Source organism: Ursus americanus, chromosome 5 (genome assembly GCF_024610735.1).
Source record: "Ursus americanus isolate L20-20 chromosome 5, mUrsAme1.1.p, whole genome shotgun sequence".
Classification (NCBI taxonomy): domain Eukaryota; kingdom Metazoa; phylum Chordata; class Mammalia; order Carnivora; family Ursidae; genus Ursus; species Ursus americanus.
In genome coordinates this window covers 34343329-34355886 of record NC_142131.1, presented here as the reverse complement: position 1 = coordinate 34355886, position 12558 = coordinate 34343329, and the positions used below count along the sequence as shown (strand labels likewise).

At 33.4% G+C, this 12558-nt stretch overlaps 1 protein-coding gene across 2 annotated transcripts in view; it reads left to right on the top strand.

Annotated features, from left to right (window-relative positions):
* The window catches only part of BDP1 (BDP1 general transcription factor IIIB subunit), an 81332-nt gene extending 68983 nt beyond the window's left edge, over window positions 1-12349 (top strand). For both annotated transcript variants that reach the window (XM_045809789.2, XM_045809787.2), the window contains exons 33-39: window positions 178-244; window positions 588-774; window positions 1800-2004; window positions 4327-4366; window positions 4978-5245; window positions 5717-5963; window positions 9666-12349. In XM_045809789.2, the coding sequence (XP_045665745.2) occupies window positions 178-244; window positions 588-774; window positions 1800-2004; window positions 4327-4366; window positions 4978-5245; window positions 5717-5963; window positions 9666-9797 (1146 nt within the window). In that variant the 3' untranslated portion in view covers window positions 9798-12349. The remainder of the gene's footprint in view (window positions 1-177; window positions 245-587; window positions 775-1799; window positions 2005-4326; window positions 4367-4977; window positions 5246-5716; window positions 5964-9665) is intronic.
* Window positions 12350-12558: the final 209 nt, after the last annotated feature.

Below are 12558 nucleotides of genomic sequence, written 5' to 3'. Positions count from 1 at the left end.
TGAATCAAAAGTTATTGGTACAACTAAAAGTCTGAAAACGTTTGAAAAATTTTGTGGTTAAAAAATTGTTGAGTTTTGAAACAATAACTCTTACTATATTCAGTTGTCTGGAAAACTTTTTAAAACTAAAATTTGGTCAACCTCATTCTTGCATTTTAATTAAAAAAATTTTTTTAGGGTATACCAACTAGTATGCCGGAAGTCCAACAAGAGAATGTTGGACCTGTTAATCAAGACTTAACAGGTATGATGATCTGCTTCTATAAAGTATCACAGAACCTAATAGTACAGCTTTTACTCCCCCCAACTGCCTGTGGAAAAACAAAATGGTTTTTTAGTCTATGACCGTCTTATATTAAAAACAAACAAACAAAAAAACTTGGAAGTATTTTGTGTATAAGTTTTGTTTTTCAGAATTATAAATCCTCTCTATAGTGAACCGTCTTTATCCTTTATGAGATTACTTTTTATTTTTGTGCATATAATTTGCTTTTTATTCATGGGGATAAGTCGTAGTGAGACTTCAGAGATGTAATAAATGATTTTCGTAGTTCAGCTTTTCATTATTAACTTTTAAACTTTGATAGTGAATCTAGTTGCTAATGTACCTCAAGATGGTGAGGATGAACAAGCGTTCATTTTAACTCTGGTGGAAATCCCAGCCGGTGCTGTAGAAGAATTTGGTGATGCCACTGCACAGTTAATGCCAAACCCTTTACTGCCAGCACCCATATTGATCAAATCCGTGAATACAGAAGAAAGGAGTGACATGAGGTAATGAATGAGCTAAACTATTTTTTATTTAAATTCCAGTTAACATACAGTGCAATATTAGTTTCCGGTGTACAGTAGTTATTCAACACTTCCGTACATCACCTGGGAGCTAAACTATTTTTGCTAGGAAAAAAGTGCTTTATGAATTGACTAGTATTGACCGAACAAGCTGCTCACCGGCATTATTTGTAATTGTCCCGAAGATCTTATTTTATAGTTATGTGATAAATTAGAGAAGAAATTGTTGATTTTATACCTGACAAAGCTGCCATTTAAATGTATAATATAATAATCTTGTAAGAAACTTGTTTGGTATTTTAAGTATTTTGAAAACTAAAAAAATTCAGCAATTTGGATTATAAATTGTCATCTATCAAAGGTGTGTGGTTACTTTGTCAGCTTATGTTATTTTAAATTCTGAAATAAATATACATTCACAGAAGTTGCAAGAGAGAGAACATTTCTGTGTGTGTGTGTGTGTGTGTGTGTGTGTGTGTATTTTTTTTTAAAGTAGGTTTCCATGCCTAGCATGGAGCCCAACATGGGGCTTGAACTCACAACCCTGAGATCAAGACCTGAGCTGAGATCAGGAGTCAGACGTTTAACCGACTGAGTCACCCAGGCACTCTATTTCTGTATATTTTTAAGACTGCTTTTTAAATTCTTTACTATAGAATTGTCGATAAAGAACTGTATCAACAGTCACTGTTAAGATGCTTAATTGTCAAGTAGCATTAGATGTTGAAGCCTTTTGTATTAGTAAGAGGCATTTTAGATTAAAATTTTAACTTTATAGACAAGGAAAACACTATTTTTATACCTTGGATTTAATTCAGTAATATGGAACTTAAGTTGTAAGTTTTTAAGTATGAATGGATCTCCAAACTAACATTTTTGTGACCTTGGCCATGTATATATTAGTTACTTGGAAGTTTTTGGGCAGTTTTCATTGGAATAGCTCAGCCTTTTACCTCACTAAGTAGCTTCTAATTTGCTAATTTCATATGTATGCATTTTCTATACAGTATGAGTTTTCCAGTAACTTCAGTTGGTCAGGACACCATGTGTTTATCTGATTCTGGAAAAGGTGGTTCTGAAGAGCCTCCTGCTAATTTGGATCTTACATCTAGGAAGAGAATTTACTGTACCCTTGATGAAAGTGACCATGTTCCTCCTGCCAAAAAAAGTTTGCTCACTTCAAGAGATGATTGTCAAAATTATACGTCTGAGGTAAGATAGAATCATCAAGCAACTAAGATGGCCATATTACAGCAGATCCATTTCTGTTTCTTCCTTTAGACTCTTTACATAAAGATAGTTCTAACACTTTTCACCATAAATAATCCAGCTGAAACCGGTTTTGGATTCTCATTTTCAACCAGTTCTGGTGAAAATTGGTGGACATTAATCAGGAAACCCATTCCCAGTTCTGTGTAATGGCTTAAAACAAGGCCAAAGGCATCCTGTAGGTCTGGGTCCTGGCTGTACCCTTTAACAGCTGTGGGACCTGCGTCAAGATATGTCATCTCTGTGAATGAGTCTCCTGTCGTGTGGAATAGTAATAGCAGTATATCATCATCACTATTGTCATAATGCTTAAAAGCTATCCAGTGCTCTTAGGGAGAAAACCAGAACTTTGAAGGCTCTCTATTTGGCCGATTTCTGTTTCTGATCTCACCTTGTGCCTTATTCTCTAACCGTATTGGCCATCTTTCAGTTTCTAGAATGCACACATACTGCATTCACATAGACTTGCAAACATTTTTTATTTTTATGTAATCCCATTGATTAGTCTTTTTATGTATGGCTTCTGGGGACTGTGTTATGCATTGAAAGTCCACCCTGAGATTTAGTATAAATTCTTCGAGTTAACATTAATGATTTGTTTACAATTTATTTTGGTGTTAGAAAGAGTGGAACCAACTTCATGTTCTCCAGGTGCCTACCTAGTTGTCCCAGCACCATTTGTTGAATAATTCATTTTTTCTTCACTGATTTAAAATTTAAAATTGGGCATTAAGTCCCATATGTATTTGGGTATATTCCTGAATTTTCTTCTACTTTGAGATTCACCTATTTGTTCTGGGGCCAGTGTCCCACTGTTTTAAATTACTGTAGTTTTTAAATGCTTTGCTATCTTAAATGGAAAGTTTCTCTCTCCCCTGCACATAATTTTCTTATTTTTTTTTCCAAATGTTTCCTAGTTGGGTATATGTCCTAAAGTTTATGTTAATTTTAGAATTTGCTTATTCAGAACTTCAAAAAAACCCAAAACTATTGATACATAAATTAGGATCATATTAACTTGACCAGTTAACATAGGGAAAGTTGATGTCAGAATTGTGATGTTGGATTTCTTTTTAATCCAAAAACATAGTATGTCTTTCCATTTGTTTAATTATTCTTTTATGTCTCAGTGGTATTTTCAGCTCTTCTTCATTTAAATTCTGGTCCATTTCTTATTAGGTTATCCCCTAAGAATTTTATCTTTTTTGTTGCCGTTTTCATTGAATTCTAGATAGAGAGCTTACTGAATTCCCCTTATTATATACAGTAATTTTCCACTTGATTCTGTTGGGTTTTCTAAGTAAACAGTCATATCATCTGCAAATAAAATTTTAATTCTTCTCGTATGCTTTGTATACCTTTAATTTCTTTCTCTTTTCTATATAGGCTAATAAAATTCAAAAAATATCAGAAAACAGTCCTGATAGTAGATATCTTTTTCTTATTCCTGATTTAAATGCAAATATTTCCAGTGTTTATGACGTGGGATGCTGGTTTTGAATTGCAGTAATTATAGTTTATGGTGTTAAGAGAATGTCTTTTTTTAAAGCATGAATATTATTGGATACTTTCCCCACAGAGAGATGATGATATTATTTTTCTCCTCAGTTCTGTTGAATTATATTAGATTTCACATATTGAATCATCTTTGCATTCCTGAAACAAAGTCTGCTTGATTATGGTGTGTTAGTCTTTTGCTGTGTTGCTGATTTATGGTTGTACTATTATATTGATATTTTTGTACTGGTTATAATTAGAATTAATATTTTTTTTTAAAGATGTTTTAAATTTATTTATTCGACAGAGATAGAGACAGCCAGCGAGAGAGGGAACACAAGCAGGGGGAGTGGGAGAGGAAGAAGCAGGCTCCCAGCGGAGGAGCCTGATGTGAGGCTCGATCCCATAATGCCAGGATCACGCCCTGAGCCGAAGGCAGACGCTTAACTGCTGTGCCACCCAGGCGCCCCTAGAATTAATATTAATTGGAATTGGAATTAATATTGATTCATAAAAAGCATTTGAAAACTTTTCCTCTTTTGCTGTACTCTGGAACAGTTTCAGTAACAGTAGCAATGTCTTTTTCATAAATGTTGATCGAATTTCCGTAAGACATCTTTTACCCTAGAGCTTTCTGGGAGATACATGCTTTCTTTATTTAAAAAAAAAAGGAAAAGAAAGGAAGGAAGGAAAGGAAGGAAGGAAGGAAGATTTACTTGATAAATGGATTTTTAATTTTTTTTTTTTTTGTAAATTTTCTTAAAACAGGTGTGTTCAAAGGAAATGATAAATGTTTCTGAGGAAACAGGTGAGTGAAATAAATTTTAAGGTGATTACATTTTGCTATTTTTGATGCATCTTTTCAAATTTGGGATTAAAGAAGAGTCTTGCTCACTTTCTATAAGAATCTTGCTTTTTTTTATTGGAAGTTTTTCTCCTTAGCTGAGATCTTGGATTTGGCACTTTCATAGCCATACGAAGCTACTTTAATCCTGTAATTAACAGAAAAACCATGTGGTTACAGGATTTCCTGTAAAAGCTTAACAATTATATTTTAGGAATTAGAAAGCTGAGCATAAAAGAGTTTTTATAGTTCCTTAGGTTTACCCAGAGATTAGAAAGTGATAACTCTTATTTTGCTAGTTGAAGATATATTTATGGGGAAAGATTTTCTAGGTCAAAATATATTGATAGGACTATTTTGTATCTGAATGAAGAAACTCTGACCATCATCTTTTATCAGCTACAATGTTCTTAATAGTCCAGATGATTTAAATATTAATTTATAATTTAGCTTTTATTAGAGTAGGTTTATGATAGAATGTCATGATTTCTTTTCTTCAAACATTGCAGTTCATCTGGGTATATAAATTTCAATATGTGTTCTCCGTGCTTACCATTTGTCCTCGTTTTTTGAAGGGGAGTCTTACAAGGAACAAGATACCCTCCCTACCTCAGGAAGCACACATACAACTCCAGAACCTCAGAAAGAGCAACTTGAACCAACTTCTGAGAGTATAGGGTCTGGATCTGTTGATAAAATAACAGATACACATGTAGAAAAAAGTACATCTCAGTTACCTCAGGATGAGAAGATTGTGTCTGATAAGGAGGAAAGAACTTGTGCTGCTTCGAAGTCTGAACAAATGGATAGCATCGCTTCATCTTCAAAAACCCCATTATCCAGGTACCATGAGAGGATCTTTAACAAATGTTTCTCTCCATTTCTCTTTCTCAAAGGGTAAATGTAACCTACACACAACGGATATAACATATACGTAAAGACTAAGTTCACTACTAAGGATGATGTTTTATAAACGGCCCTCTATCAGTAATGTAAAGGGAAGGAGTTTTGTCAAAGGAAATTCAGTAGTCAATATTTTTGTAGGACTTCAGATAAATACAACATTCCATATAACAAGAGCTTAACTTTAAGTGCTGAAACTAACTTTTTAGGCAGAAAATCTGCATTGGCATCTGCTGGTATGATGGTATACCAGCTACTGGTATAATAATCAAAATAATAATGATACTTAGTAGATACGCTGATAGAACTAATGTGGTATCACACGTGCATTTTAGCATTCATGGAAAGAAGTTGATATTAAGAATGTATCTTCCTGCATGTTCTTGAATATCCTTACATTTGCATTTCTAGACCTGGCAGAAGACCTCTGGGATTTTTGTCTTTAATATGTTCGAAGAGTAGTTTGGAGTCTGATGAACCTACTCAGGTTTATAATAAGAAACGTCTGAAACCTGTTATACCTATACCAAGAAAGAATTTGAAAAGATCAAATCCACTTAATGAAAGCCAGAAAAAAATCCAGGAGTCCTCTGATCAGCTTCCATCTCCAAGTGTTGTTGATACTCAATCTGAGAGTATTGGCAGTTCAGCAACTCAGGTACGTGATAACTGTTATATTTTATTGTATGTATAGAAAGGGTTAGAAATCAGGCTCAACTAGGAAGAATATGGCGTTGGTATTTTCATTTGGATGTTAGAAATTTTTTCAGAACATCTCTTGTCTGTTTTCTCCCCCTCATACCTCACTGTAAGAGAAGAAGATAAGGTGTTGAATTAGGAAGTTACAACTCCTTTAGTACAGAGCCGTTTAAGCTAGGCATACATGGACACTTAATTGCCATTCCTTTAATGCAAAGAACTTTCTGACCTGTGGAAGCAAAACAAAGCAGTGTTGGTGTTTTATTTGCTTTCGGGCAAGTCTCCTGTCACCCACAGGAATTCAAGGAATGGTAAAATTAGAATTTGTTTGCATGTTTCATTTCTCTACATGCTAAAGATGTTCATATGGCAAGTCCTGGGATGGAAAAATATATGCACTTGTATCAAAAACTTGGGAAGAGTACTGGGGTTGGTTACTTAGGATTTCAACACAGAAAAGGCCTGGTGACCTATTGGATAGCATGAGTCCAAAAGGAGTACTTTTGTAAAGACTGTCTTTAAAATTTTTTAAAATACTTTATATTTCCTAGAATTATTTTCTGGGACCAGTATTTTATGACTCTGTATTATTACCAAATTACTGTGGAGAACGGTTGTTAAAATTACCAGCAATGTACTATGCCAGTTAAGTCACGTTCTTTCCAGCTTTAGATATTAACTCTTCAAAATAAATTTTTTTCTAATTTAATATAATGAGGGTAGAAATGTAATTTCATCTGTTTAATTTCATTTCTTTAATTACTAGTGACTTGGTTTTTTTCCCCATTACATTTACTAGACTTTTTTCTCTCTTTTTTCTTTTTCGTTCCTATCTTTTGCCGACTTATAGCTTTTGGGATCTAGGTGGTTTTCTTATCAACTTATGTGAGATCTTTATGTAAGAAAGCCACATACCTTTAAGCTCTTTACTGCAAGTAATTTTTTCAAATTCATTTACTTTTTAAAATTTTGTAGGGTTTTTAATATACACATAAGCTTTAAATGTTTATTCAAATCAATTTTTTCTTTATAATTTCTTAAATTGCTTTTATGATTAGGAAGTTTTTCTCCATAGGTATAAAACGTGCAGGAAGCAGTTTTAAAACTAACTCAGTTTAAGTGCGCCTGGGTGGCTCAGTTGATTGTCTGCTTCTTCTCCCTGCCCTCCTGCTTGTGCTCTCTCTTGCTCTTTCTCTCTCTCAGATAAAGAAATAAAATCCTTAAAAAATTTTTTTAATTAAATAAAGATTAATTTATTTGAGAGAGAGAGAAAGAGCGTGAGTGTGAGCAGGGGGAGGAGCACAGGGAGAAGGGGAGAGAGAGAGAGAGAGAATCCTAAGCAGACTCCGCTAAGCACGGAGCCTGGTTCTGGCCAGATCTCACCACCCTGAGACCACGACCTGAGCCAGAATCAAAGTCTGATGCTCCACCATCTAAGACACCCAGGTGTCCCTCTCTTTTTTTTTTTAAATTAAATTTAAATTAAACTTTTTATTATGGAATAATTGTAGATTTACATGCAGTTGTAAAAAACAATAGAGAGAGAGCCCATGTACCCTCCATCCAGTTTTCCCCAATGTTAACATTTTGCAAAACTGTGGTACAATATCACAACCAGAATATTAACATTGCCACAGTCAAGATACGGAAGAATTTTGTCAACACAGCGATCCTGTATGTTGCCTTGTATAGACACAGTCACTTACATTGCACCCCCACGCTCTCCTTAACTTCTGGCAACCTGTTCTACACCATTAAATTTGTCATTCTGAGAATGTTATGTCAATGGAATTAATATTGTATACAGTTGTGTAAATGGAATCATACATTTAGAATTCACTTTTTTCCCACTCAGCATAGTTCCCTAGAGAGTCATCCAGATGGTTTTATGTATTTGCTCCTTTTTATTGTTGAATAATATTCCATAGTATGTTACCAGTCATGTTTATCCTTTCACCAATTGGAGGACATATGGGTTATTTTCAGTTTTTGGCTGTTATGAATAAAGCTGCTGTGAACAGTCATATCCAAGTTCTTGTGTGAACATAAGTTCATTTGCCCAAGAGTGCCCTCATATTTGATGACTATATCCTATCCCACTGTTTTGATATACCAGAGAACAGTAATGGTCTCACACTGGTAGGCATTTCAGTTATTCCTAACGATTTGCTGTTTCAAATAATATGGTAATAGCTAACTTATAAATGAGTGATTTTACACAGTTATCTATAGGTTGAATTCCTAGAAACAGAATTGTTGGATCAAAAGGAATGATTATTCTTTGGACAGATATTGCTTAATTGTCTTCCATAGGGAATGTATCAGTTTGTATTCTTAGCAGCAGTGTAGGAGAGGCCCTTTTTCTTCACACTAACATGTTAGTAATCAATTTTTTTCACTTTTGGCATTCTTCATAGATTTAGTGAGCATATGAGTGAGGTTGAACACCTCTTCATGTATTTGAATCATTTATTCTTTCTCTGTGACCCATCTGTTCATATGTTTGATTTTTATTTATTTATTTTTTTTTTTAAAGATTTTATTTATTTATTTGACAGAGATAGAGACAGCCAGCAAGAGAGGGAACACAAGCAGGGGGAGTGGGAGAGGAAGAAGCAGGCTCACAGCAGAGGAGCCTGATGTGGGGCTTGATCCCAGAACGCCGGGATCACGCCCTGAGCCGAAGGCAGACGCCCAACCGCTGTGCCACCCAGGCGCCCCTGATTTTTTTTTTAAAGATATTCATTCATTCATTCATTCATTCATTCATTCAATCATTTGACAGAGGGAGAGAGCGAGCACAAGCAGGGGGAGCAGCAGAGGGAGAGGGAGAAGCAGGCTTCCCACCGAGCAGGGAGCCTGATGTGGGGCTTGATCCCAGGACCCCGGAATCATGACCTGAGCCCAAGGCAGATGCTGTTAACAGACTGAGCCACTCAGGCGCCCCTAGAGTAGATTTTTTTAAAAAATGTTTTTACACTTAAATCGTTTGATTCATCTAGAATTTATTTTGGTTTGACTGCTTTTTTTCTGAGATGGCTATACAGTTGTCCAACATCATTTATTAAATAATCCAACTTTTCTCATACTAAATTTGCAGTATATATGTGTTGCAGATATTTCTATTTTTTTTCATTGATATATAAGTCTGTTCCAATAACAATACCATAATGTCTTAATTTTTTATAAATTTCTAAGTATCCTAACTTCTGATAGGATTGCTTTAATTTGTAGTTGCCTTGGGGTACTATTCTGTTTTGTGGGTCTGTGTTCTTATGCAGATTATTAAAATGTTTCATATTAGATTCGATAATGTTATGTCTTTCTGTATTAAAATTTATCATGGAAATTAGGGTAAAGTAGTGGATCATGTGTACACTGTAATTAATCTGATCATGCCCACTGTTGTGTGTTTGTTGAGTCCAGTTTTATTATTTTAATTAATGCTTCAGAGGTTATCTTACTCATAAAATTCTTACTATGTTTAGAATTATTTCCCTATCATAACAGCATAGAAGTAAAATTATTGGGTCAAAGAGTCTGAACATATTTAAGCCTCTTAATATTTATCACTATATTGCTTTTCAAAGAGATATCAATTTAGATGACCGCTGCCAATATATAAATGTTATATTGCATACTTATTTTTTAATCTTTTTAGGTTTCTTGTGATCGTCCCTTACCAAAAGAAGAATGTAAAAGTGGCCAAAACCGGGTACCTGAAGAGGAGCCAACCACAGTCTCTGAATATTTCTTTAGTGATATCTTTATTGAGGTAGATGAAACAGAATAAGTCTTTTTTTTTTTTTTTTAATTTTTATTTTTAGATCTAGGATTTCCAGAGTCAAATATCAACTAAGCAGTATTTAGAAAAAAGCATCACTGACTGGTTTGGATTGATTTTGAATATTTAATGAGCTTGATTTGAAGCTTTTATAATCAGTGGAAAACATTGCTGAGGTTCCTTTCATTCTGATTGATTCAGCATTTTGGAAATACAAAGCAATTAAGACTGCTTCTGAGACAGAAATAGCTTCTCTTGTTTACATTTTGACTCTTCCTGTGCTGAACACATATGGACATTTTGGAATGTTGTGGATAAATGTCTCTGTATAAATCACAGTGCCGACGTATTTGGAGGTGGATTGTATTTAGCATTTAGCGAACTTCTTTTGTAAAGGTTTTTTTCTGGGTTTTTTTGTTTTTTGTTTGTTTTGCTGAAGGCCTTTACAGTTGCCTCTAAGTATATGAGAGCATATTGTGAAACTCCACTTTAGTATGGTAAATGTTAAAAACTTTTCTATTATCAGCTATTTGACTGGAAAATAAGTATTTTTCTAATTCATGTTGATGTAACATTAGTCCTAATTGAACAAGTAGTATTTAAACTTATTTATAAAGATGAAACATCAAGAAGTTTATTTATTTTTAAATTTTTTATTTAAAAGAATATTCAGTTTTAATTATTTTCACCACTCAGATTATGGGTAAAGAAGACATTGACAAATTTATGTTTGTCCCTTTTCCCTCTTTAATTTTAAAGATATTTAAAGTTATATCACTAAAAGTATTTGGATAGCATATATGTTTTGAATACATTTTTTTCTCATAGTTTAGTATATTGAATTTGTACTGTGAAGTTTTTGTTTTTCTTATTTTTTGGATGATCTCAGGATTTGTATGGGAAAAAAACCCTTAATTTATGAGGGAGATTTACATACAAAACTCAGTCCCTTTCGCACACACACATAACACTCACACACATTCCTTTTTTTAAAAACTAATTTCTTGATAGTTTTTTTTCCCCCATTAAATTTTGCTTAAGGAACACTTAGGCCTAAAGCACAGAACATAATTGTGATGTTAAAACAGAAAATAAGATAATAAGACTTCATTTAGTGATTATCATCAGTATTAATTTAAGGGTTACTTTTAACTTTGAAATTTTGTTATTTACGGATGTCATTCCATTACCCACCCAAGCAAATCTTTGGTGGTTCAAATCCAACTTCTCTAAAACAAACTTAATCTTTTATTTGAAAAGCCTCACAGCGGGAGTCAGAAACATTTTCTGCAAAATATTTTCGAATATGCAGGCCATGTGACCTCTGTGGCACCTGTTCAGTTCTGCTGTTTCAGTGTGAAAACAGCCACAGACGAGACTTACGGGATTGACATGGCTGGAATGGGCTTCTAGTTTGACCCCTACATTAGACAGTAATTTTCTTACTTCAGGTGCTGACATTTTATCTATGACATATTTGTCATTGAAGTTATAAGTTGTGCATCACAATTAAAACTGTGTTGATTGCATTACAAAATGATCAGTATTCCAACGGGGAAGATATTTTAATGTCTAGGTAATTGTGTTTATATATTGAAAAAAATAGTGGCCAATTTTCAGGTTCATTCATAAAGTAAGATATGGCTCAGCTAGTGTAACAATAATCCTAAAATTGCAATTAGAGCATTTCTTATTCATTGCTTTATAGTGAAATTTACAATTTAACTTTTTTGTCATAAAGGAGGATCTATAAATCTGAGTGGAAATTCTCAATAAGTATGCATTAATTTATTTCATGTGATTAATATGTCACAAAAATCATGATAGTAAATCACATTGCTATTTTAATGCCCTGTTTTTATAAATTTTTTAAAGTCTCATATTCTGAAAGTTCCTTTCATTTAATTAATGTGAGTTTGGATATTAGGTTGCCACAAATAAACTATTATTTTATCCCTTGTGTAATATTTATTTTTTAACTTTGTTAACATGTCTCTTGTTCATCTATAATGAATTTATTTTTTGGAAGATGTAACTTCTTACTATATAAGAAATAATTTTATCTTTGGGCATTCACTGCGTAAGAGAATCAAGTCGCCAAGCTAAATTGTCCTACTATTATATCCTTAAAACTAATCTGGAAAAATAAGAAACTTAATCATTGTATTTACCTTACAAGGTGGAAAGAATTAGTCACACCCTTTGTTTATATTCATGTAAAGATGATGTTGTGAAGAATTATTTTATAAATCTTCAAGGAGGTATGAATAATGGTGTTTGTTTTCTTGACTTTTCCTCCTGAATACTTACGACTTAGCAAGTGGTCAGTGTGATGGTTTTAAAAGCCTAATTGTTGGTAAATGATTGAGGCACAGTTAAAAATATGAATATCCACTGTTTACCACCATGTTATTCGAAATAGAAGTGACCATGTATACTCTCTTGCTTGAAGGAGTTTTTGACAAAAAAGCAATATCTGTCATTTGTGAATTTTCTTGTTCTAAAGAAAGCAGTTATGTTCTATAGATATAAATTATGTAAATAAAAGTTATTTTATACTATTTCTGTTGTGTTTTTTTCTTTTTAAATGGCTTAACGATATTATTGCTTATCCAAAACTTGTCAGTTTTTCACCTACAGCGTAAACTTCCTTCCTTGTATAAAAATATAACTGGAAGAACTAATCTTTTGTCTTATATACATGCTGTGAAAGATATTTTTTTGATCTTGTAAGAATAAAGAATACACTTCCCCCCTCCCTCCCATTTAG